Source organism: Penicillium angulare (assembly GCF_028827245.1).
Source record: "Penicillium angulare strain IBT 27051 chromosome Unknown utg000002l_segment0_segment0, whole genome shotgun sequence".
In the NCBI taxonomy this organism is placed as follows: Eukaryota; Fungi; Ascomycota; class Eurotiomycetes; order Eurotiales; family Aspergillaceae; genus Penicillium; species Penicillium angulare.
The window spans coordinates 574,984-599,219 of NW_026623161.1; the positions used below are offsets into that span (position 1 = coordinate 574,984).

At 45.1% G+C, this 24,236-nt stretch overlaps 8 protein-coding genes across 8 annotated transcripts; 4 read left to right on the forward strand and 4 right to left on the reverse strand.

Annotated features, from left to right (window-relative positions):
• Positions 1–1,926: 1,926 nt before the first annotated feature.
• On the forward strand, positions 1,927–3,132 carry N7478_001676 (phosphopantothenate--cysteine ligase CAB2; the record flags this gene model as incomplete). The annotated part of the gene is made up of 1 exon (XM_056917891.1): positions 1,927–3,132. One exon carries the CDS (start codon positions 1,927–1,929, stop codon positions 3,130–3,132), a length of 1,206 nt encoding a protein of 401 aa, XP_056783502.1.
• A 789-nt stretch (positions 3,133–3,921) lies between these two features.
• N7478_001677 (glycosyltransferase family 31 protein) lies at positions 3,922–5,318 on the forward strand (the record flags this gene model as incomplete). Its single annotated transcript, XM_056917892.1, has 2 exons — positions 3,922–4,923; positions 4,992–5,318. The coding sequence occupies 2 exons, from the start codon at positions 3,922–3,924 to the stop codon at positions 5,316–5,318; spliced, it is 1,329 nt and encodes a 442-aa protein (XP_056783503.1).
• A 497-nt stretch (positions 5,319–5,815) lies between these two features.
• Positions 5,816–7,398, reverse strand: N7478_001678 (polysaccharide deacetylase family protein; the record flags this gene model as incomplete). The annotated part of the gene is made up of 3 exons (XM_056917893.1): positions 5,816–6,135; positions 6,187–6,272; positions 6,326–7,398. The coding sequence occupies 3 exons, from the start codon at positions 7,396–7,398 to the stop codon at positions 5,816–5,818; spliced, it is 1,479 nt and encodes a 492-aa protein (XP_056783504.1).
• Positions 7,399–8,036: 638 nt separating this feature from the next.
• N7478_001679 (DEAD/DEAH box helicase) lies at positions 8,037–10,292 on the reverse strand (the record flags this gene model as incomplete). The annotated part of the gene is made up of 9 exons (XM_056917894.1): positions 8,037–8,404; positions 8,468–8,616; positions 8,669–8,862; positions 8,924–9,075; positions 9,135–9,214; positions 9,267–9,618; positions 9,667–9,802; positions 9,855–9,915; positions 9,976–10,292. 9 exons carry the CDS (start codon positions 10,290–10,292, stop codon positions 8,037–8,039), a joined length of 1,809 nt encoding a protein of 602 aa, XP_056783505.1.
• Positions 10,293–11,531: 1,239 nt separating this feature from the next.
• N7478_001680 (pantothenate kinase) lies at positions 11,532–13,179 on the forward strand (the record flags this gene model as incomplete). Its single annotated transcript, XM_056917895.1, has 3 exons — positions 11,532–11,756; positions 11,929–12,806; positions 12,861–13,179. The coding sequence occupies 3 exons, from the start codon at positions 11,532–11,534 to the stop codon at positions 13,177–13,179; spliced, it is 1,422 nt and encodes a 473-aa protein (XP_056783506.1).
• Positions 13,180–15,223: 2,044 nt separating this feature from the next.
• Positions 15,224–16,482, reverse strand: N7478_001681 (intradiol ring-cleavage dioxygenase; the record flags this gene model as incomplete). The annotated part of the gene is made up of 3 exons (XM_056917896.1): positions 15,224–15,771; positions 15,852–16,166; positions 16,221–16,482. 3 exons carry the CDS (start codon positions 16,480–16,482, stop codon positions 15,224–15,226), a joined length of 1,125 nt encoding a protein of 374 aa, XP_056783507.1.
• Positions 16,483–18,107: 1,625 nt separating this feature from the next.
• Positions 18,108–19,313, forward strand: N7478_001682 (cation diffusion facilitator family transporter; the record flags this gene model as incomplete). Its single annotated transcript, XM_056917897.1, has 2 exons — positions 18,108–18,666; positions 18,754–19,313. 2 exons carry the CDS (start codon positions 18,108–18,110, stop codon positions 19,311–19,313), a joined length of 1,119 nt encoding a protein of 372 aa, XP_056783508.1.
• Positions 19,314–19,616: 303 nt separating this feature from the next.
• On the reverse strand, positions 19,617–23,185 carry N7478_001683 (endo-beta-1 6-galactanase; the record flags this gene model as incomplete). Its single annotated transcript, XM_056917898.1, has 5 exons — positions 19,617–19,854; positions 20,257–20,360; positions 20,424–20,485; positions 20,542–20,968; positions 23,003–23,185. 5 exons carry the CDS (start codon positions 23,183–23,185, stop codon positions 19,617–19,619), a joined length of 1,014 nt encoding a protein of 337 aa, XP_056783509.1.
• Positions 23,186–24,236: the final 1,051 nt, after the last annotated feature.

Sequence of the window (24,236 nt, forward strand, 5' to 3'; positions counted from 1 at the left end):
TGCTTCTACCAAGCAGACGGTAATGCGGGGAATTATAGTTCGTACTCGTAGCGGATATACCTCGCCCCCAAGGCAGAACGGCGCTATGTCCCCGCAAAAGGCTAAAATAGTTTAGTTCGCGGACCATGGAGTATCCGAGGGATTCATTCACGGAGAAGTCTCATGATTATTCATAATTTTGACTCTTTTACTATTAACCCCCCTTCTATCGATTCATATTCGGCCAATTCCGCCCCTGCAATCGAACAACATTGACCATGCTAAAAAAGATCACGTGAATTCTGTTGTTCTTGAGAGGGCACAAGAATCATACTAATATCTTGGATGAAGCTAGTGCAGGGCTCCATGACGTACAAATACGCGAGCCTTGATAGGGAGTAGTAATTGATGCCTTATCTCTATTTCCCCGCGACAATTTTGATCCATATTAAGAGAGATATGTGGCTTTCCGCCAGTCGAAACTAGGCTGATGAATAGCTCCGGTGGGGGCTATAATCAGATATCAAGTACCATATTCTGGCAATTCTTACTTTCTTACTTTATTCTTACACTCGATATCTGTCTTTTATCTTGATTTGTTAATTAATGGTCTTGATTTCTTATGTCTGACCACTTAGAAATATGACGAGGAGCAGCTTAAGCAGAGTTTAACGAAGCTTAAGGGTGATTATTAGACTTTTAAGAGACATCTGTAGTAATGGTGCCTCTATGACCCAAATATTTATTTTACTATCTGCGATGCTCTTGAGCGTGAATTCCGATGTCCCACACTACAGGTTAAATCTGGACTGGTTCGAATTCTAAGTTAAATAGCCGAAGGCCGAGCAGAGATTAAATGCATATGGCCAAGCTCCACATAGTACAGACAAGAGATCTGGGCCACGACGTACATACTAGTAGTAGTACCTAACAATTATCAACAGGTATTTGGTTTGTATGCGTAGTACGTACAAGGGCCGATAGCGTCCAGGGCCAAAATTAAACACAAATACACCTTGGAAGGCAATATTCAGAACACTCATATTACTGTTGTCCCCTAAAATCCATAACTTTAGATTCTCTACCTCGGTTTTAGACAGAGATCAGTGATCTCAATTTGATGTTATTGAATTGATATCATGTCACTGGCGTTCTTGACTTAAGTATGTGGTCTTCGTGGTAGATCCCATACTGTGTGAGACCTTGATATGCAGCTCTAGAGATAGCTTGATTCTATTCATCAAACAATCCTCCGATGATCGGAAAATCCGGACAAAAGGAGCGTGCTCGCTAGTTTATCGTATATAAAGCTCCTCCAGCCCGCACAAAGTATAGAATGTACTCTGTAGTCCTAATCCTCGCCGTCAAAGAACATGACATAATCTTCAATATCGGCGCTATGCACCAGTCATAGCTCCGAGGTTATCTCCGCAGTGGGAGAGTGACATCGGACGAGCGGGTACAGCTCAATGTTAGTACCCACATCTACCGCCGCAACAAGCCGATCCGCCAACTGGCCACATGGCGGGGGTACTTCATCTCTGTACTGCGCACTGGACTGCGACAAAGAGTCTAGTTTGAATTTATCAGAGGGTTCCAAAATTTGATAAACAAAAAAGAAACATAGGGATCTAAATTCCAGAGAATAATTCTACTCCGCACATCGCCTCTTCATCTCACCAGGGATTAAATTGCGCTGTTCCGCATTCATCACCGGTCGCATCCCACCACCCCCACTTGTTGCGATTGGCGGCATCCTCGGCTTTTCTCCTGAAACCCTCTCCGCATATCTCGGACAAGCTTAATACTAGCTAGCTTCTGAGGTTGAAACATATTCACTGTGACATACCCTCCTCTCTGATCTGAAAGAGAGCTCAGAACCGCAAACCCCTCACACAATAACGTGGTTTTCACGTGTCAATCGCCCGTGTATACCTGTCATCAACCATGACTCTACTCGGCGACATGGAGCCCGCGGAAGCTGAATCCGTCTACTTCAGCGAATACTCAGCACCAAAGGCTCTTCCCAGGCATGAAGCGCTCGCCCGAGCCTTCATCGATCTGCACGTAGAAGACAACCGACGTGTGGTCCTAGTCACATCAGGCGGAACAACAGTCCCCCTAGAGACACAGACAGTGCGCTTCATCGACAATTTCTCCGCAGGAACCCGTGGAGCCACCTCCGCGGAGTATTTCCTGCAGCAAGGTTATGCAGTCATCTTCTTACATCGACAGTACAGTTTGCTTCCGTATTCGCGACACTACAGCCATTCAACGAACTGTTTCCTTGATTTTATGGATGAGGCGCCGCCGACTGCTGACTCGGCTAATCCGGATCATGGATCCATTGTTGTTCGGAGCGAGTATCAGGATGAGATGCGTGATGTTTTGCGCAAGTACAGATATGCTAAGCAGAATAATCGGCTGCTTTTGTTGCCTTTCACTACAGTCGCGGAGTACATGTTTGAATTACGGGCTTTGGCTAAACTGATGCGCCCTCTTGGTCCGAATGCGCTGTTTTATCTTGCCGCTGCTGTAAGCGATTTCTTTATTCCGAGAAGTCGGATGGCAGAGCATAAGATTCAGTCGCAGGAGATTCCTGCTCATCTGCAGGGTGATCCGGTCACTGAATCGGAAGAGATATACACCGGTGAGAATGAGACTCAACCGCCGAAGAATCAGAAGAAGCTCGTTGTCAATCTCGATCCCGTTCCAAAGTTCTTGCATCGTCTGGTTGATGGTTGGGCGCCCGATGGAGCTATGGTTGTTTCGTTTAAACTCGAGACAGACCCGTCTCTACTGGTGTACAAAGCGCGCACGGCATTGCAGCGCTACTCCCACCACTTGGTTATTGGAAACTTGCTCTCCACGAGGAAGTGGGAGGTTGTTTTTATTACACCTGATCCGCCACATGAACGTTGGATTCGCGTTCCCAAGGCCCGTCGGAGCAAGAGTATCTCTGGTGTGGAAGATCAAGTTGGGCTTGCGGAGATCCAAAAGGGCGGAAGTGCTCAAAAACAAAAATCACAAACGGATGAAGTGCCTCCAAGTGATGAAACTCGGAATGGTGTCGAGATTGAGAGTTTGATCATTCCCGAATTGGTTAAACTACATGACAAAATGATTGAGAAGAAGACTCAGAAGACTGAGTAATGTATATAGATGATAAATAATACAATTTTCGGGATTTTGGAGCTCAATCTTTTGAAACTACTCGTACTTCGCACGTGTTTGACGAGGCTACGATGTCAATATACGCTTAATTCAACATGCGACGTGTTTCATGGTGGTTGCAGGTGTGCAGGTGTGGCCCGAGCCCTCCACGTCATGTAGACTAGTCCTATCGTCTATCGTCTATCTGCTAGTCGATCTATCTAACTAGCTCGCTTTTTTTTTACTTGACTTATAATCATCACCCCGTTTCAATTTCAACCATTTCATATACCCCCTTTTCACACGAACTTTATAATCAGCTCATTCTTTGCAAGGCAAGGCTGGCCCGAACTTGAAATCAGGGGGTGATCGACAGCAGGGATCCCGATGATGATCAAGGGGCACAACCCACGGAACAAGCCCAGGGTGTGTCCAAGTCCAGAGATACACCAGAATCAATGAGAAACCACACAATCCAACATCCCTTCAAGTTTCATCCTTCATTGCAATCCCCTCCGCAGCGACTACCAAGTCCTCAAACAAAACCCCCTACAAAGGGTACACAGCAAGTATATTAACCCTTCCCCGCCACAAGCAACCTCCCGCATAGACCGAGATCCACCGCTAACGCGTCCCGCTGTGTCAGCCACTGAAAGGAGACGCGGCCTGGACGATCACCACAGCACAGGTGCTCAAGTTATCCCGCCAGCAAGCAGGATCCTTCTCCAGGATGCCCTCGCACCCAGTACTGGGCCATTGAAGCAATACCATACCGCTGGAACGCTCAGCATGGTCACCCGCCGCCAATTCAGCCGCCGATTCGCAGCCCTCGCCACCGTCGCCGTCCTCTTCTTCCTCTACCACATCTCCTCCCTCAACTCCAGCTCCGACAGCTCCGAATACACATACAGCGAGAATGTCGAGCTCGATGCGAACGGGGAACCGGTCCCCTTTTGTCCGCCGTTACCGGGGATGCAGGACGTGCTCGTCGTCATGAAGACAGGTGTCACGGAGTCTCGCGAAAAGGTTCCGATTCATTTCTCCACGACTCTCCGATGTATCCCTCACTATGTGATATACTCTGATTTCGAAGAGGAGATCCAGGGCGTGAAAATCCATGACGCACTCCGGTCAATGGGTCCGGAAATAACAGAGCGCACGCCAGACTTCAATATCTACAATCGCATTAAGGAAATGGGCCGCAAGGGACTGGAACAAGACGATTTCGCCGATGAAGCCAATTCAGCCATTGGGAAACCAAACAATCCAGGCTGGAAACTAGATAAATGGAAGTTCCTTCCCATGGCGCAGGAGGCGCTCGCTTATAAAAGCAATGCGAAGTGGTTCGTTTTTATCGAGGCGGATACATACGTTTCCTGGCCTACATTACTCTCTTGGTTGGCAGGGTTCGATCCAAAGAAACCATGGTACATCGGGACAGAGACACAGATTGCGGAGACAATTTTTGCCCATGGCGGATCGGGCTTCATGCTCTCTAACCCGGCGCTTAAAGCCGCGGTGACCGAATACAAGTCTCGAAAGCACGAGCTCCATCTCTATACGGATGAACATTGGGCTGGAGATTGTGTATTAGGTCGCGTTCTCGCTGATGCAGGCGTGAACTTACATTTCTCGTGGCCGATGCTCCAAAACTCCAATCTAGGCGAGCTAGACGAGTTCGCGACGGATTTATACCGATTACCCTGGTGTTATGTTGCTGTTGCATTCCACCATCTCTCACCACTTGATATTGAGAAGTTGTGGAAGTTTGAACAAAAGCGATGGCATGATGTGTGTACTAAGTTCCCTACCATTTCAATAATCTTCGTCACCTAGTATGGATATCTAACAGCTTCTAGAAAAACAAACGAATTCTCCTTCACAGCGACCTCTTTCGTGAATGGTTATATCCCGAAATGGCCACACAACCCCTCCGACAAGGCTGGGATAATCTCTCAGACGAGGAACAGCCATTCGTCACAAGTTTCGAAGAATGTCGAGATGTCTGCGGTGTCCAGAAAACATGCGTCCAATTCGCTTTCCGCGATGGTGCATGCTTTACTAGTCCCAGACCGCGTCTTGGAGTATCGCGCCCGAATAGCAATACTGCTTCTGCGTGGTTCACCAGCCGCATTCGAACAATGATGGATAAAAATGGGCTCTGCAATGCTCCTCAATATGGTTAACTTAATCCCGATATATTCTCATATCTTCCCTTTTACCCGACATTCATCCATCATACCATGTCAATCAAGATGGCCTGACACGATGAGACGTCGCTTTAATTTTGGCTATTGTCTTACTACTTTTTTATGATTTTTCTTTTCTTTGCACTGCTGAACTGAAGTGGGAAATTATGCATGGCGTCATTGTCGGATTTGAAATCTTTGATATCTTGGGTCATTGTCTTATTATGTTTGGCTGTTTCTCTGCATGTGACTTTCAATTCCCTTCTCGGCCCTTGATACTTGGATTTACCGGTGATTCTATCTGTGAGCTTGCATTGAATAAAAGGTTACCGGGAGTTTGTATCGGAAAAGCATACTGAGATAGTTAGGTATCTCCAATCTGTCTGGATTGTGGTCTGAACTCAAAATTATAACTGGTGCTAAACAACATATAAGGCTATACAGTAAGAATACAATGAGAAGAGCGCATTGTTCAACTTATCAGATCAACACGATCACAAGGGTGGACTGTTGGGATCCTCCAGGCATTGATCGATGCGCATAATTTTGAACCCTGCCGACTTGATATGTCGAATGAATTGTGGTAGATATCCAACAGTGCTTGGATTTAAGAAGTGCATGACAGCCAAGTTTCCACCACGAGCAACACTGCGGTAGAATGCATCTAATTGATGTTCAGGCGTGGATGTATTTCCCCAGAGCCAATCTTCGACGTCAACACTCCAATTGACAATGTATGGATCTTTAATGCGGGAGGCAAGTGCTTCTCGCATTCGTGCACCGACGGTTCCGAAGGGAGGACGGAAATACCGAGCTGAATTATCATGTTAGCTTTGTGATAATGTTTATTCGCCCGGTGACTTACATGTCAGATTCAATTCATCATGGAATGTTTGGATCGTCCGAACGACTTCCTCATCAATATCTTGCAAAGTTGGAAGAGCCTCCATTCTTTGAATTGTCAGTAAAACAGTCGAATGGCACACGAAGTCAGAGTAGCTCACTTAGGATGAGTATTCGAATGCAGCGCGACTTGGTGTCCTTTCTTCATCATCTCTCGATAGAAGTTGGTAAAGTTGGTTGTTGGATCGCGAAGTCCAGCACCGACAGCAAAAAAAGTCACCTTCACACCTTCCTCGTCGAGTATCCTCATTACCTCCTGCGCATACTGAGGCTGGCCATCGTCGATACCAAATGCAAAGGAATTAGGTCGAGAGCACCGCAGAATCAATTTGCCACTCGGAGCTTTCTCCGGTATAATGAACTTGTTGTTATTCGGAGATGGCGGTGGAATAGCAGACACAATCTCAACCCGGCGCAGAGTAAGGGATACATTCGTATAAAAGCCCGAGAAAGAAACAGACACAACACGGTTATGATTGATATGAAAATGCGAGAGGGGAATAAAGAGTTCGGTCTTCTCAGGTGAAGCAGAATTTTGCTCATTGTCGCCATCGTCCTCACGCGTATCATTGCTCGGCACTCGCTGTGCCTGTCGCCTCGCATTTCGTCGAGTAATTGTATTTGGTGCATGAGTATTCGTGTCAGTTCCAGTATCATTACTAGACTTCTCATCGTCTCCAGACAAAATTTGCGTTCTCATCACGTATCGCGAGGCCTGCACGCTGTCTGGTGTACCTGGGAAGGGACTTCGTTGCGGGTAACACTCGGTGTTGTGCTCATTCAGCGATACTGTGAATTCTTCGTTGCCTTCAAAGACAACATGGAGGAGCTGCTTCTGCCATGGTATCAAACTGAAGCATCCGTGGATGTTGAACTGAGTATGGAAGTTCTGATCGGGGTCTGTGGGGAAGAGTCGAATGAATCCCGGCTCGTGCTGCACGGGTAGATCTTCGCCTGGGCCATGCCAGAAGCCCAAGTCGTTGTGTGTTGGGTTTTGGAAAGTATCGATGACTAGAGCTGGCATGGGAGTTTGGTTCTCGGGGGCATGGAATGTGCTGCCATTTGTGGCCAGCCAGTTTGGTGTTTCGACATATGCATGGAAATGGGCCGTGACCGCTGGAATTAAAGGGCAAATAATTGAACACAAGACTTGAAAGGAAACGCGGAATGACATGATGGAGATTGGAGTCTTGGTAATAGTCCAGCTTTAAGATGAAGTTCATAACAGGTGTCCAGCTGTCGGGGAGCGAGGCCAACTTAGACTTGATTATGACAACATGTCTGCTGTTTTGTGGGAAGTTGCGATGTTATCACTTACAAGGAAGGCGCTCAAGTATTTGGAATCGGCTACATATAGATTTCAAGTTTGAAAATAACAATACTTGAGCATCAATGACTTGCAATGGACTTGAATTCGGTTAAATCAAACAAATGAAAGTAAAGCCAGAACGTCTGCATCTTGGCCGAAATAATGAACCTATTAAATCCCGAACATAGAAATATGAGGTAGCACAGTTCAGTCAACTTCAGAGTACATCCCGAACCATAGCTTAGGCAAGCCAGTAGAATCCTGGGAGTAAATCGATGCCATTTCGAACAAAAGTAGCCTCCTGTCAAGTTCATGTACGAATCCTCCGGAGCCATAACGCGTACCACTTTTCGATTGAAAGAAGAAGAAGAAGAAGAAGAAGAAGAAGAAGAAGAAGAAGAAAACAAGTCAACATGATCCATTTTTACCCGACCCGGGAACACACTGTCAAGCCAGTCAAAAGGCTAGCAGGAAGGTGCTCTGGTTTGCCTGATGAAAGGCTCCTAGCATGCCGGGCCAGCAGTCCTATCTTCTGGCCCATTGTCCTCCTTGGGGGCCCACTCCGAATCGATCAAGTCACCAGCATCCTGCTCATCAGCATTGTCGCTGACCTTAAAGGCATCCCAACCGTCATCTCCGGCATTTTGGTCGTCATTCTGGCCGGCGTTTTCCTCGTTATCGGAGTCATCGTCTTTGTCGGTGTCGTCATCAAACGTGAGATCACCTTCAGAAGGTCGGTAGCCCTCAAGAAAATCCGGAATCTTCTGGTTGCACTCCAACAAAACCTTCACAAGATTAGAAGCGATCTCCTCATCGCGATCATTGTAGAAAGAAGTTGCAATTCCTTCATTTCCAATGCGAGCAGTGCGGCCTATACATATAGAAGTTAGATGGTCCATGTCTCTGATGCCTAAGCTAGAATACCCGAACATACCGATTCTATGAATGTATTCGGTGATGCCACCATGTGAAGCTTTGGGCAAATCAAAATTGATCACATGCATCACATTCACGATATCTAAGCCTCGGGCAGAGAGGCCCGTAGCAACCATAATGGGACATTGTGCGGACCGGAATGCACGGCTAAAACGGTTAACATAAGTGAACATACTATTTTTGTGGGGTTGATTCTTACATCGCATCTTCACGTTCACGCTGAGTTCGTCCTCCATGAATGGAGGTACTTGGCAGCCCTTTGTTATAAAGAAAATCATCCACAAAGTCGACCTGGTCTTGTCTGTTGACAAAGATCAAAGTGCGGATGGGCACCATGCTCAAAAGAAGATCATAGAGTGCCTGTTTCTTCATACCATCGTCAATGTAATGAATCTATCCATCGAAATTGAATTGGTTAGCAACGAAAACTCTCCAGTACATGAGCCCTACTTACATCATGCTGCACGTTTAAGTGAGAACTGCCTGGCCGACCGATACGAACACGAATGTGGTCGCCGGCAAGGTAAGTACGCGCAAGCTTGCGGCATTCTTTGTTAAACGTGGCTGAGAACATCAAGTAGCGATGGTCGTCGTCCTCATTCATATCTAGGCAAGGGTCAATTAATGCGAAGACGCAAATCCCACGGGAAGCAGTAAAAACCTACCTCCTCCGGACATGATTTTCTTGAAGTCTTCCTCCCAGTCTGAATCCAGAAGCTCATCGGCTTCATCAATAACGGTGTACCTGTATCAACCTTCAGTGATTGTGCTTAACTATGAAGCCAAGGGATACTTACTTCACGCGCCGAAGTGACAGGAGATGAGGTTGTCCCATAAAATCAATGATGCGACCAGGAGTTCCGATCAGAATGTCGCATCCTTTCTGCAGCTCTTCTCGTTGAAAGCGCGGAGGAGCGCCACCATAAGCAACACAAGGTCGAAGCATAGAGCGATAGCACAGACGTCGTGCCTCGTCAAAAATTTGAGTTGCCAACTCACGGGTTGGGCAGACTACAAGCACTAGAGGCTCGGCCCTAACGGCTGCTTGAGCTTCATCGTTTGGATTAGGCCGTGCCGCAGCCAACTTCTTGGCCTTTCCCATCAACTTGGATAGAATGGGAATCAAGAAAGCACCAGTCTTGCCGGAACCTGTTCAAGTCAGTAGAAAGTACATTTGGTTCAGGGGTTTCCACTTGCCTGTCTGAGCAATTCCAATTACGTCCTTTCCCCGGTGAACAGCTGGCAGAGTGAAAGACTGGATAGTGGTTGGCTTATCATAGAGACACAGCTTGACATTGTCTCTCATGACGGGATGAAGCCCGGCGTCGTCCCACTATGAATTATTAGAAAGAAAGGGCCAAAAAGAAATATACTGAAGCACTTACCTCCGCTACAGCATCAATATCCTCCACACTCTCACAGGTGACGAGAGGGGGGTTGTTCAACCTGTCCAAGATCGATGTAAGATATGAAGCTTAGTCAAAGGTATTATTGAGAAGGACTCACTCTTTAAGGCGCATGCCTGCACGGGGAATGAGATCACCCTCGAAGAGTTGCTTTTCCAGCTCTTCATTGCGAGGGCCGACATCTCCAAACTCCTCTTTCCATTCGTAACGAACAGCCGCACCAGCCCAGTCTTGATTTTCCTTATCACCATAGCTGTCATAGTTGAAGGGAGTAGGGTCCCGCCAGGCACCCTTGCGCGCTTCCACGTTACTCGTGTCAGCCGGGTTTTCGTCACCATCAGGGACATCGCGAGTGTCGGATGTATCCTGGACGTTGGATACATCCTGAAGTACATTGCCCTCCTCGGTATCTTCCATGGTTGGTTAAACTGAAATTTGTTTGAAGACGCCGTTTCTTCTTTGAGTAACCAGTTCTGAGTTAGTTGCGTTGAGAGTGAGAGATGGAGAACATAGTTGAGACATACCAGAGAAGAGATCAGATACGCGTGGATATCTGGGTATACCACGTGTTCCAGATGGAAGCCGATCAAGTTAAATGGGCAGAGGTGTGTTCAAGTTGTGAAGGAAAGAAGAAAGCAAGTGAAATGGATCAAGATATAAACAAGTGACGTTATGTTGGTGTGTTTGATAAACAGTCAAACGCTGTCAAAACAATCAACCCAAGGCAGGCACGACCCAAAGCTGTGAGTCCTTTGTAAGTTGCCCAGGTGATCATTGGTGTACAGGGACTTAATGATGAAGAGACGATGTCTCCTCCGTAAGAGAAAGTAGTATGCGTATTAGACAGAAATGTACACATGCAGATGTATACTGGTGTATACCAAATGCCACTGGCATTAAAGACTTCCGATATTGATCAGTGCAATTGCACAAAAGTCTACATACTAACAGATCTGATTAATTGTTCCCAGTCAAATTTGAGCTTTATTTCATAATTATTACATACTAGCTTATCACGGTGTAGATCAGGGCTATATACAAAACATCTGCAGGTCAAGCTATAGATAATTGAACTTGAAACTTCAAGATCAATCAAAACATTCGTTAGTTCTAACTAGAATGCTAAAGTATGTTTATGTGAGTAGCGGCTCGGGGTTTTCGACTGGTGCTGTTTAGGCCTCATACTAGTATTACTTTTTAGTATTAGTACTCTCCAGCCCTGGAGAGCTTCTTCAAGTTTGTTATCCAGGTGGATCATATCCATAAATATATTTTTGCTGCACTACTACTACTACTAGTAGAGCGCAGATAGAGAACCTGAAAGACACCTCAACAATTGGTAACTTCCAAAGTTGAACTTGAAACTGCCATCTATTTCTCGTCTTTCCAAGATGAACTTCAATGCTCAATATTCTACTACAGTATATCCCCTGTCACTGATCTCGGGAATGTAGTAATCACCGATCGCCGGACTTGGCCCCGTTTTGACCTCGGAAGTTGCGGTCCTCGGCATCGTTTGGTCGGATTCAGGTAAGTGGATCCCTTGTTCCAGTCGCGGGTAGAAGGAAATATACGCCGTAAGCGTGGGCACGGGACCCTTTAGACCTTCTCGACATCTGGAGCTTTGGTGATCCCTTTTCTACTTCTCCAACCATTATGGCTCCTTCCGATCGCCCCATGGAGCCCGATGGCCGTCGCAGTCGCCTCGAAGAAGCTATCACCAACCCGGGCGCAGTCAAAATCAACGTTACGGGCGCATTTATCGTCGACGACGACGAGCCTCGGTCCCGCAGCCCCATCGAAACCGACGGCGTGCATTACGAAAACAAAGACATTCGATTGCCTCACCATACAGGCGTTGTGAGCCATGTGGCTGTTGATGTGAGTTGTCCTTTGATGGTGCAGTGTGCCCCGCACTGCGACCGAAACCCCCGCAATTCACTCAAAGGGAAAAAAAAAAAAAAAATAAGGAGATCAAAGAAAATAAGCAAAGGAGAGAGATCATGCGACTAGGACAAAAAGGGACTGCGGCTGACTCAAATCAATTGTCTAGATCGGTGGATCGCTAGTCAAACTAGTTTACTTTACTCGAGAGTTGGATGTGGCAGACAATGGGGGGCGATTGAACTTCATCAACTTCGAAACTCACCGGATCGACATTTGCATCAACTTCATTCGACAATTGAAGGAGGAACATGAAAAGCGTAATGGTCCGGCCCGGGACGAGTTATGTGTCGTTGCGACAGGAGGTGGTGCCTACAAGTTCTACGACAAGCTGAAGGAGGCTCTCAATGTGAACATTCTCCGGGAAGAGGAAATGGAATGCTTGATTATTGGTGAGCTGCGATTCCCCTTTGATTATGAAATGTCGACAGATGGCGCGATGCAGAAACAAAAAGCAAAAGCTAACTCATCCCCAGGTTTGGATTTCTTCATCACCGAAATCCCCAATGAAGTATTCACTTATAGTGACACCGACACCGAACCAATGCAGTTTGCCGAGGCCCGACCGGACGTGTACCCTTATCTCCTGGTCAATATAGGGTCTGGTGTTTCCATGATCAAGGTTTCCGGACCAAGACAATTCGAGCGTGTGGGAGGTACTCATCTGGGTGGTGGCACATTTTGGGGGATCATGTCTTTATTAACTGGTGCTCGAACCTTCGACGACATGCTGGCCATGGCGGACGTTGGTGACAACAGTGGAGTGGACATGTTAGTGGGAGATATATATGGAATGGATTACAGCAAAATCGGCCTCAAGAGCACAGCTATTGCTAGCACCTTTGGAAAGGTATTCCGACTGAAGAATGCTGCAGAGAACGGGGCTGAAGACGGGGAAGGTTTGATTCGTGACGACGATGAACACACGAATGGTGGTGTTAACTTCCGCCATGAAGACATGAGTCGAAGTCTTCTATATGCCATCAGGTATGCATTGAACGTACCCATGAATTTCCTGGATGTGCAGCTAACAAGATACAGTAACAATATCGGGCAAATTGCTTATTTACAATCAGAAAAGCACCAAGTCAAACACATTTACTTTGGTGGCTCTTTCATCCGCGGCCACAGGCAGACAATGAACACCCTCTCCTACGCTATTAAATTTTGGTCGAAGGGGGAGAAGCAGGCATACTTTCTGCGCCACGAGGGTTACCTCGGCGCTGTCGGCGCCTTCATTCGTCGACAACCTCAAAATTGGGGTCGACGAAACAGCGTCGACGACGTGACGACACCGCAGGCGGTTAAGAATGTCGTCAACAGCGTTTTAAATGAACAGAACGGTTCAGAAAGCACATGATACAAGCCACAAGCTTATCGCTTCCCTGGATTTTGAAGAATCAAGATACCCTATGAACAGGGATTCAGTCGACCTTATGCTCAGACTCTATCCAAATCATGCTTGGTCAGATAGAGTGACTGAGTGAGTGGTCAGGTAAACGTGCGAGTGGTTCTCTTAACTGCATTCCTCTAGGCTCTAGCAGAGTGCACAGCATACATCTCACCAAAATAAATCAACGATATACCCCTGCATCTTCCCCATTGAACATACTAGACGAGTCTCTACCAGGTAGAATGGCGACAGAAATTCAAGGTGTGATATTTTAATCAAATTTGATGCAGATTTACAATAATACTCGGTGTTACCTCCATAAGCTAAACCGCACTGTAAAGCACTCCAGCCGAATCTATCTTTGAAGATTATGGTGTAGGTGACAGCTGGAAAAATAGCAGTAAAGCAATACTGCGAAGCATAATACAAACTGGGAAAAAGAACTGGCGGATATAAAGTTTATTTGACGAAAACTCGTCCATTCAGACTGAGAAGATAATATAGAGTTAATGAATCCGAAAAAAAACAGGTGAGAATTAGTCTCAACTACGCAACTGCACTGGCCCCTTGTAGCTGAAAAACAGTATCCGTGCCAAGGACACTAGACCGCTACCGCTATCTAGTGTCCTTGGCACGAGTATAATATTTTTGGGTCACCTGTCTCTATCCGAAACGCTCGGCCTCTTGGTATCTGCACAAAGCCACTTGACGGAGCGTGGGGATTCGATAGAGCCAAAAAATCGTGTTTACACTAGCTTCTTAGGTGCACTCTTGACATAATCGACTTATGCTAGGAAGATCGAAGATACAGTCGAAATATTGAGAATAATTTCATCTTTCGCCGAAAACTAAAGATGGCGATTGAGGAGCTAGAGCGCAACAAGGATCTCTTTCAGGAAAGATTACTTGCAGAGTTGAAGAAGATCCAAGCCACACGGGCTTGTATAGACATAGGGAGCCTAATGCACAGATTGCCCTAGTCGACGGCCACATGTCATGTCCGAATTATGTGACTGAGAGACTGGAAACGATTGTCCAGAACCCAACTATAAACGAGTCGAATGTAGCCGAAAGAAGGAAGACAACTAGAGGGCGTTTGCGATAGCGATATATGCAGCCTTGGGATTGTAGTTACTGGTCGAAAAGCAGATGACTAGAGCTGGACCGCCACGAATCCTAAACATCATCCGGTGTTAGTATACAGTATATTCCAGACAAAATTGGCTCTAGGCACTTACAGGGTCAGCCACTCCCCAAACCGTGATTCCGACACACTTTGGCTGGTTCAAACAGGCGTTGACAACCTGTGAATTAGGTGATTAGCAAGGAGTCATCATGTCGGTACTGGAATTGCAGAGGGAAGGGGGAAGAAAGTGGAGAGATCATCAAACACATAAAATGACAACAGATTGATACTCAATATACGCAAAATGTAAAGGTCGACAGGCAATAACAAACGAATGGATTGGTACAGTATACAGGATAACTAAATACAGGTGGAGAAGGAAGATAACTAGCTAGAGGCCACGTCCACATATAAATAAGCAAGGGAGCCACAGAAAGCTCGGGAACTTCCAGCACACATATTGTAGAGAATAACATCTCCGGGGTATGCCGTTCAATACATCCCAATGAGGCTCTGGGTCATGATGTCAACAAAGTCCTAGTATCAACCTCCATACACGCATCTTCTTAAAGGCAGCGCCGTCACACAAAACTTTTTGTCCTGTTGTTTTGTACAATCTCGTCCGAATATAATTTAGGTGTTGAACCTAGATTCGGGCCAATGTTTTTATAAAAGGTTAATAGATAACAGAATTGAAAAGACAGAAAAAATAAATGAAAATCAATAAACAAAATTCACAGAAAAGAAAAATATCGAGATAATGAATGGGGTGTGGATAGTGCTAATGAGTTAATGTCAACGTTAGCGCCGGTCCTAGTTCCAGGTAGGCAGAGTATCGAATGCTATTCACCTTGGCTCATGTCTTCGCAATGGAAAACTTGAGTTTCAAGTTGATACTAGTTCCCCATCAAAAAATGGACTCTCAAGGTTTTCATGTCCACCGTCCGCTTCGTAAACGGCTGCGACGTTGTATATGGAACCGTTGTTGGCGTAATTCGCGGTTGTATTAATACCGATCTGTATCCAAGCGAACAGACCATCGGTAATATCATTCCCAAGATATAAAAACTCCGGGAATGGATCGTAGTCATTGTCTGCCTGCCCAGGGGCATATGCGTCTTCCGCATTGGAAGTAACAGGTTGTGTATTGGCGTCATAGGGATAGGTGGCTTCAGCAGCATCGCGTAGGACAGTATTGTAGAAAAGCTGTCCAATATGTGAAACGGATCCCGTTCCGATTTCTAGAGTGCCATTTGGGTTAACAGTCACATTGCTGTGTACTAAGAGATGTGTGTGTGTTGCCCGTCCGTAGTAATGACCAGGGAAAATGGTGTCGAATTTAACAACCCCATCTTCATCTGACGGCTGGACACCACGCAGATATGTACTATTCCAACCATCAGCTGCTTTATTGTCAAAGCTCGCATTCAAGTCTATATCGATACCGCTATTTATTCAGTCAGTCGCCTTGCTATCATTTCCTATAAAATATTCGGCACTTGCCTATAGACACCAGTTGCATTCGAATTCCAAACATCCACCCATAACCCGGAAACAGGCTCACAGGTGGTAACATCAATGTACTGCAATTCCAAATGTAAAGGGATACCATCACACCATTTGTCTTCGACAACATTCTGGCGTATTTGTTCACCAACAACATAATACGGGCCTGACGTTATGCTTGGGGACAGAATGGCACTTGTATTAGCCGAGAAGATGTCATGTTCCGGGGTGTTCAGTGTGTAGTGCTCAATTCCAGTCATGTTATGATTCATGGCATCATACTTTTCGAGAGTGTCGAGATCGCGGCGAAATTTCTGTGCTTCTGCAAGATAGAAGAAATATTAACGAGATTCATATATATGAGAATTATACGTACTTCCCACAATACCACGCTCTTGGCGAAGTTTCTGGACAGCATTCGCACGACGAGAAATGCTTCGTGTATGAAGATCACGCGCTTCAATGGAGGTAGAACAAGCATCCAGCGACCTTCTTGCGGCAGCTGCCATAAGACCCCGAGCATCAATATCATTCTTGACAGTTGTAGCATCATGTACTTCTCCAGGGTGGCAGAGAGCATGAGCTACAAGGAAGGAAATCCCAGCTAGAAAGCCGGTAAGCTTTGAGAAGGATTGCATTCGGAAGTCGTATTTTCAAAGCACTTGAGGAGAAATGCAATGTTGTTGACAGGAAATCATGCCTTTATATAGGTTTTGATTCAGAAGATCTAGGGGGAAAGTTCCAGATCAGGTCTAGAGAGTAGTGTACGTACACTCACACTACTTTGATCTATCCATGTGGGATCGACAGGGTCGTACGCAACTTTCAATATCCATCCTTCTCGGCGTGTTAATTCCGTACCCACCTGCCAGCCTACCATATGTCTACTTACGTATCTACCAGGGCTGAGCATACAGGCTTGCTATCGGGCGGTAATGGCTGCGGGGGACGCAATTTTCCAAATAAACCACTAATATTGAAGGATTACAAACCCTGTAGTCGCATTGGAGTTCCACCATACCAGGAATACCATGCATAGTAGCAGATTACGTGGATTGTGGGGTTGTGACCCTGTCTACGAATGCATAGCTAGGCCCTATTTTCGCGAATTGTCCCTCCTAAGGTGAGATACCGAGTAGATCGATTTTTCGGCCCCCGTCTCTTACCTGTTCTGAATTTGAATGATCGATACCAGAACAGCAAATCATCATGGTTTCAATTAATGTCTCTGCATCACCCATTGTGATGTCTTAGATGATGAAACATTTCTGGAATGCCAAAAATAGAGCTTCACTAAAAAACAGGGTTCACAAACGATGGCAGCATATGGCAGACTACTTTCTCTAGGGACAAATGTCAATAATTCACTACGAAGGTTTTTGACAACGCAGAAACGTAATATATACATTTAAATTAGAAAATTCAATATTATTATTATAGTGAGAGTTTATTGCATATTAAAGATTATAATAAATGTATAAATGTAAATTTATAATCAGTAACTTACTACTAGTTTGGTTAGTAAGCCACTTTCTGTGCCGTAGCAATTCCGACATTAGTACGGTAGTAGACCCAGTACGTACTCCGTAGTCAGAAAAGGTTAGTTTTGCGTGCCTAGATTAGCGAACCCAGTTGCTAAAAAAGGTTAGTTTTGCGTGCCAAGATTTGTAGATCTAGTTGCTCAAAAAGGTTAGTTTTGCGTGCCAAGATTTGTAGATCTAGTTACTCAAAAAGGTTAGTTTTGCGTGCTCAGATTAGTAGACCCAGTGCGTATATCTCAACTCGACGATCTATCATTGTCATGCCTAGGCCAGACGACGGGTTGGCTAATCTATTGCAACCACGTAGTTCACAATGACTTAACGGCTGAACATTAGCCGAAGACGGCCTCACATCTTTAACTCCAACTCTTATCCCAATCCATGTCTAAATCAAAATAGAAGGAAGCATGCATTGACCCCCAGTCGGAGATCCCGGAGGATAAAGAGAAAAGAGAAAGATAATCCTAGGCGCATAATATAAAGCTGGCCCGCACCATTGCTGCGGTTATGTACATGGTTTGTGATGAGTTCCCGGACAGTTGACACTACGCCACACGACAGCACCAACCTCCGCCGCGCAACGTCAAATTTTGGTTCAATACCGGTCATTATACACATCAAGCACCCATAGAATTCATCGAAAACTCTCGCCGTCTTTCTCACCTCCTTTATTCTTGCTGGCGTCCCTTGTGTGGTCTCCTACTGTCGGACGCGCGAGGGCGATGGCTGCTACCCAAACAAGAGGTCATACTGGCCACTATTATCACCGCCGTCATCACCACGATAGTGTGTACTTGACTCCTTCGAATAAAAAGGATGCAGGAGTATGGATTACACGAATTGGGTTGCTTGTCAACCTGGGAATGGCAATTGGCAAATTCATCGGAGGCTACGTTTTCCATTCGCAAGCATTGATAGCCGATGCGTATCATGCGCTGACAGACTTGATCTCCGATTTTATGACTTTGGGTACTGTAGCCTGGTCGCTAAAGCCCCCGAGCGAACGATTCCCCAATGGATATGGGAAAATAGAGAGCTTGGGGGCATTGGGCGTCAGTTCGTTATTACTTGTTGGTGGTGCATTGATGGGCTTGAATGCCGGTCAGGCTTTGCTGGCCGAATTCACACCGGAAGCATTTGAGGCATTTGAGCATGCCGGTCTGCTAATTCATGGTCATTCACATAGTCATAATTATGGAGTGGACGTGATTGGACCTAGCATTCATGCTGTCTGGCTAGCAGGAGGATCTGTTATGGCAAAGGAGTGGCTATATAAAGCTAGTAAGATACTTACTTTCCCCTCTTTTGTTGGAACAGCAACAGTTTTTTTTATTTCCGCTCTCCGCTAACGATGATGACCTTTGCTAGCAATGAAAATCGCAAAAGAGCGGAAATCTTCTGTCCTCGCCTCAAACGCTGTTCATCATCGGATAGATTCCCTCACAAGCGTCGTCGCATTAGTTACGATCATTGGTGCACATATTTTCTCTAATGCGGCTTGGCTTGACCCTGTCGGAGGCTTGATTATTTCCTTGATGGTCATCAATGCGGGCTGGTTGAATACAAAAACGTCCCTCCTCGAGCTTGCTGATACTACAGTGGATAGCGAGATCAAAGAAAACGTTCGAAAGGCCGCTTTGGAGACGATTACGCGAGAATCCAGTCTAGATGGTGTGGATATTTGGGATGTGCAAGGATTTAAAGCTGGACAGAACTTCCTGATGGATATTGAAGTAGCAGTCGCGGGCTCAACTACGGTACAACAGTCTCGACAGATTGAAGAAGTGCTGCGGGCCAATATTAGTGCTCAGGTTCGCGGTGTGCGACGAGTTAAGATCCGAATGATACCTCGGGAGTTGGAGAAAATTGATTTCGCAGAGGAATTTATCCCTGGCGATGTGAGCCCTTGGGAAAGTCTCGAACCTTGAAGAGCTCAACCACCAGTCGGATCATCAATGCAATGACACCGGTCATTCTGAATCGAACAAGCACCGTTGATCATGTCATATGAAGCATACTAGAAAAAGACCCCTTCCTAGAAAGGAGAACAGACCTAGGTCAATCACGGATGTAGTGGAATGATCGCTAGATACTTTATCCAAGATTAGTCAAGAATAAATACTATAGTATAGAATAACCAACAGAAAAGTTGGATACAAAGGAGTAAATATGCTCTCTTGAAAAGAAACATTCTTCAATAGTAATATTTCCCATTAACTCACAATGGGCGTCTAAATGGCCACGCCAGATATCTCGAATATCTGAGCAGTACTATTCGCAATTGACAGCGAGATCACTCCTTTTTCAACGGTAAAACTGTCATCCCTATCGTAGAGCTTATTACCAGCAGTATCAGTTAACCAGCTACTGACCTTGGCCCCATCAGCCGGAATCTGAGAGAATGCCGACAGATCAAAGTTGAACTTCTGATCGGTATTCCAGTTTGCCGCAACGAGCACAAGTGTTTTTCTATCTTAATCGATAGCCGAGATAACATTGCTTGAGGTGCTGTTGAAAATATGTATCCTAGAACGTATATGGCGACTAAATTAGGCCAGTATATAGTATTTTGTGGTGGCGTAACTAAGGGAATTCGATGTGATATCGCTATTTATGAGCCCCTAGCCGGAGCCATTAACTATCTGCTACTATACCTAGATATTAGGCTGTAGTTGTGTAATGTCTGTTATAATAACTTGTACAAGTGTAGCACCAGTTCTATTACTATCACTGTATTCACTATCCCAAAGCGACTGCCCTGCCTGATTAGCTGCTGCGTAAAGCCTAGAGCGGGGTCCGGACATGCCTTGATAGCTGTGTGTTTACTTATGCTATATATATTTTCTCTTTGATTTAGATATGGTGCTCCACCCGTCCAAGGCGAGCTCAAATGTGTTCTTGTCGGGGGCAGCGATGATAGTCTGATCCAGACCAGGGGCCTTTATTTCCTGCTGAAGGATAGGTATAAGAGACGTCTGAGAAGAAGCGTTAAAATAACACCCCTCCTAGGTTCCTGTAGATTTCTACCAGTCGGATACCGGCTTATTAAGTGCCTCAATGGAAGTGAATATAAGACCCCAATTATCCTGGGTATATTTGGCTATTGTAGAAGGTAAATAGTATGATTCTGATATTGTGATATTGGCAGATTGCTACTACGATCTGAGGCACTGCTAGGATTCAGATTGCTGAGCTGCCACCACATTGGTGAATTGGAGAAGATCTCAAAGGTATTAGCACCTCTGATCTTTGTATTAAGCATTATTGTGCGCTGGTTAGCATCCACGGTCCAGTTCCAACTAGAGGAACTGGGATCAGCGCTTAATCCATCCAACCAGTACCCTTCGATCTGTTTGGCAGCGGGAATATTTGGCGAGGCTACCATCTTGACGGTGTCGTTGATTGTGTTCCATGAGCAAGCACCTGTGTTGTAACGTAAGATTTTTAACCCCAGGCCAGGAAGAGCCTCGTCGTCCGGATTCCAAGAGGTCGGATTTCTGGTAAACACAACATCTACCAAGTCTGCCCGGTCTCCGAATATGTTAGCCCACCAGGCTAGAGACACTCCCCAGCCATTCCAGACCTCAGGATCATGGTCAGCAGTGAGTTGTGTTATTTAAACTGCGTGAGCAAAAAGCATGTTAAACGCCCAAATAAAGGCCATAGACGCTGCCAGACGAGAAAACACGGCAGGCATACTAGTATTACTAGCTCCATATATATATATAAAAGAATCACTTCAACCTAATGTAATAGTAATATGAGCGCAACTGAATAATTTAATGTCAACCAACTGTTACGGGATGAATCTCACCTTGCTGTCCTCATCAAGGCACAGGAATTAGAGTAGAATCAAACATAAGTAAAGAAGGAGAGAAAAATATCCATGGGGCACATCATGGTGTTAGATATAAGATTCCCGGAGTTTCTCTTAACCGCTATTATTCAGCGAGGGCAAGGCCTGAGTCTTCTTTAGGCCAAAAACGTGACAATAATTATCCTTGTTCGACTACTTCGATATTCCACCACATATTTTTTCCAGAGTTAAGAGCATCCTTCATCAGTGCTTTTACCAGAATACAATTACAAAGCCTCCGCGACTAGGGCTACGAAAATATATATATAAATAATACTTATACTTTACCCCTATTCTATTCTCGATAGTGAATATAGGTGTAAAGCACATGCATACGAAAAAATAAGGAATAAAACTAAACATCGCGCCAAGTTTGAACGTCGTTTTGAGATCGAAGTTATGCCAGAAGTTTTGACATATTGTGATACAAAGGGATTATTTCGGAGGCGACTTAGACAATCTACTAAATCTGAAAAGATACTCATTTCAACACCCAGTAATTGAATAATATTTGGTTTGTTGTAGGTATAAAATAGCTTTAAATTCAATATAGAGGAGAAAACCAGCATTGAGGTGTCCATTTCGTTCAGCTGTCGGGTTCAGCTTTTCTCAGATATCGAGAAGAATAGATGTGTTCCTATTAGGCTTCACACCTTTGTTCGACAGGTGAATACAAGTCCTTATATGATGATGCCGAAATTCAAGGTGTACTCTACAGCTATGCTCTCATGGTCAATTGTCGACATCCTTGTGGTAACATTTTATCTTCCTGCCGATAGTACATCTTGAAATTTCAGCCCAGAAGGAAATATTTTGTTATGAGACATCTTCAGATTCGAAGGATGTTAAATTTATACAAGGACTAGTCAATTTCCATCTCTATATCCGTCTCTCGTGCGAAGCAACGTATTGACCCAACCTAGATGCTTCTTATTCGCATATTGCCTCTGATATTCGGATGAGCTCCGTAGGCCCACTATATACAGACACAAAGCCATGCCAAAAGTCGCTCCACCTCCTGAGGTCCAGCCATGGGCCTTTTGCATACACTCACATGCAGCTATTACTCGATCACTGTGTAACTCAATGCGATAGTTGTACAATAGTGGAGATGACCGAAGGCGAGACAACTCCGATAGAGAGACTATCAGGGCTGTGTTATACAATGCAATAACCCGCAATATGCACACATCCGCCGTAGGCAGCTTTCTTCTAGGGTAACCAGACGAAGATGGAAAGGGTTGCTTGTCGTTGTTATCAAGGTCTTGTGGAAAGAGCATGTTCTGAAGCCACCAATCTTCCAATTTCGAGATGTAACTCTCTATTTTTCTGCAAATATCGTCTGGCCTGGCTCCTGCCAACCTAGATTCGGTTGATGCCAATTGATTATTAAGATCAATTCCTGTTGGAAAACAGAGTAGTAAATCGACGAAATAGTCAAGCGGAGTTTTTTGAACATCTTGAAAAGGAATTGACAGGTATTCATGTAAAGTAAAAGATGACTGATTATAGTTTGGCTCAATTAGTCGCATAACTGCCTATATAGTCGTAGTCAGCGCTTCCATCTTCTATTTCCAGATATGAAATTCTCACCGTGTATAGTCTCAAAGTCAGAAACAAAAGGCGGCTTAAGCCCTTCCGACAGTTTTCCAAGCCTTGCATCCGAAGGATGGAGTTCGCAGCAGTCAGGTGTAGCATCCAAGTATGGAGTGGGGAGCCAATCATTACTTGGAAGCGGAACAACAAAATTGGTGCACAAACCAGACTATCAGTCGATAGAGGATTGGACTGACTGTTGCTCATTGTTCCCTTCTGCACGATTCTCCTCAGGCTCCTTAACGCTGTTCCATACCACCGATGGGCTTCCATTTGAAGCGCAATGTTACCTGTTAGATTGCCGTAAAACAATAGTGCCACCGCGCGGATGCAATGGACAGTCGGCATCGTGGTCGAGGAAGACACCAACTGTGGAAGTTCTGACAGCCAGAATGGAGGATTTTTGTCTTGTCCAGGTCCACAGGAGTGCATATAACATGACACGAAGAACTGCTCAAAAGTGGACATTGATAATAGGTGATTTGTAGAAACCAGCCCGGAAGCATGAGCTGGACCTTGTAGGTCATGAGTTTGGTCGTGCACGGCAATTGAATGGATAAAGTAAGCGTCTGTTCTAGGACCTGGACAAGGTCGTTGCGAATGACGACATTGTGAACATGCGGGAAGTTCAAGATCACACTATAGTCAATTTCCGTGTTAGAATCACTTAATTATAACCATATCTTGAACTGATTAGAACACTTACTTTTATCTTCCGCTGCTGACATGTCATGCAGGATCTGCTTCTTCCACCAACACGAGGCATATACTATTGCGGTAATAATCTTAACGGGAAGGGAAATATCCCGGTGAGTATAGGGTTGATAAATAACTATTCGGAGACTGGAATTGATCCAGCTAGGACGTGTCAGGAATCGGGTCTAGAGTACAGTAATCTAAGAGAAAATATCAGTTGCGGAAAAGTCAACAAATATTAGAAGTTGTGTTGGATTTGGGGTAAAACACACCTGTACGGTGGCTTACTAGGAGTTCTGCTGAAGGCAAAATTGTTAATGAATTTATGAATGTTTGAGTAATTTGTTGAGACTTTTTAAACGCCACTGTACATCAGGGGCACAATCTAGACTGACGTAAATGGGGCCACTAACTAATCCCCAAAAGGATAGATGTTTCAACATGTTATGTGTATTACGAAACCATGAAGCTAGCATAAAGAACCCTTGGAAGTTGATAGGGTGCAGTGGGGGAATTGTGGTTCTTCTTGGAACCCCGAAAACTGTAAAGACAATAATGTGGAGAACACTCCAATACTGCCAAGAGTCTAATTACTATGACCGTCAGAAAATTCCCATAAAAGGGTCTATTTTTAGCACTAATTTCTTAGCCATTATACTCTGTAGCGTCTTTCCAATTCTTTTGATGCCACCTTTGTTTGTAC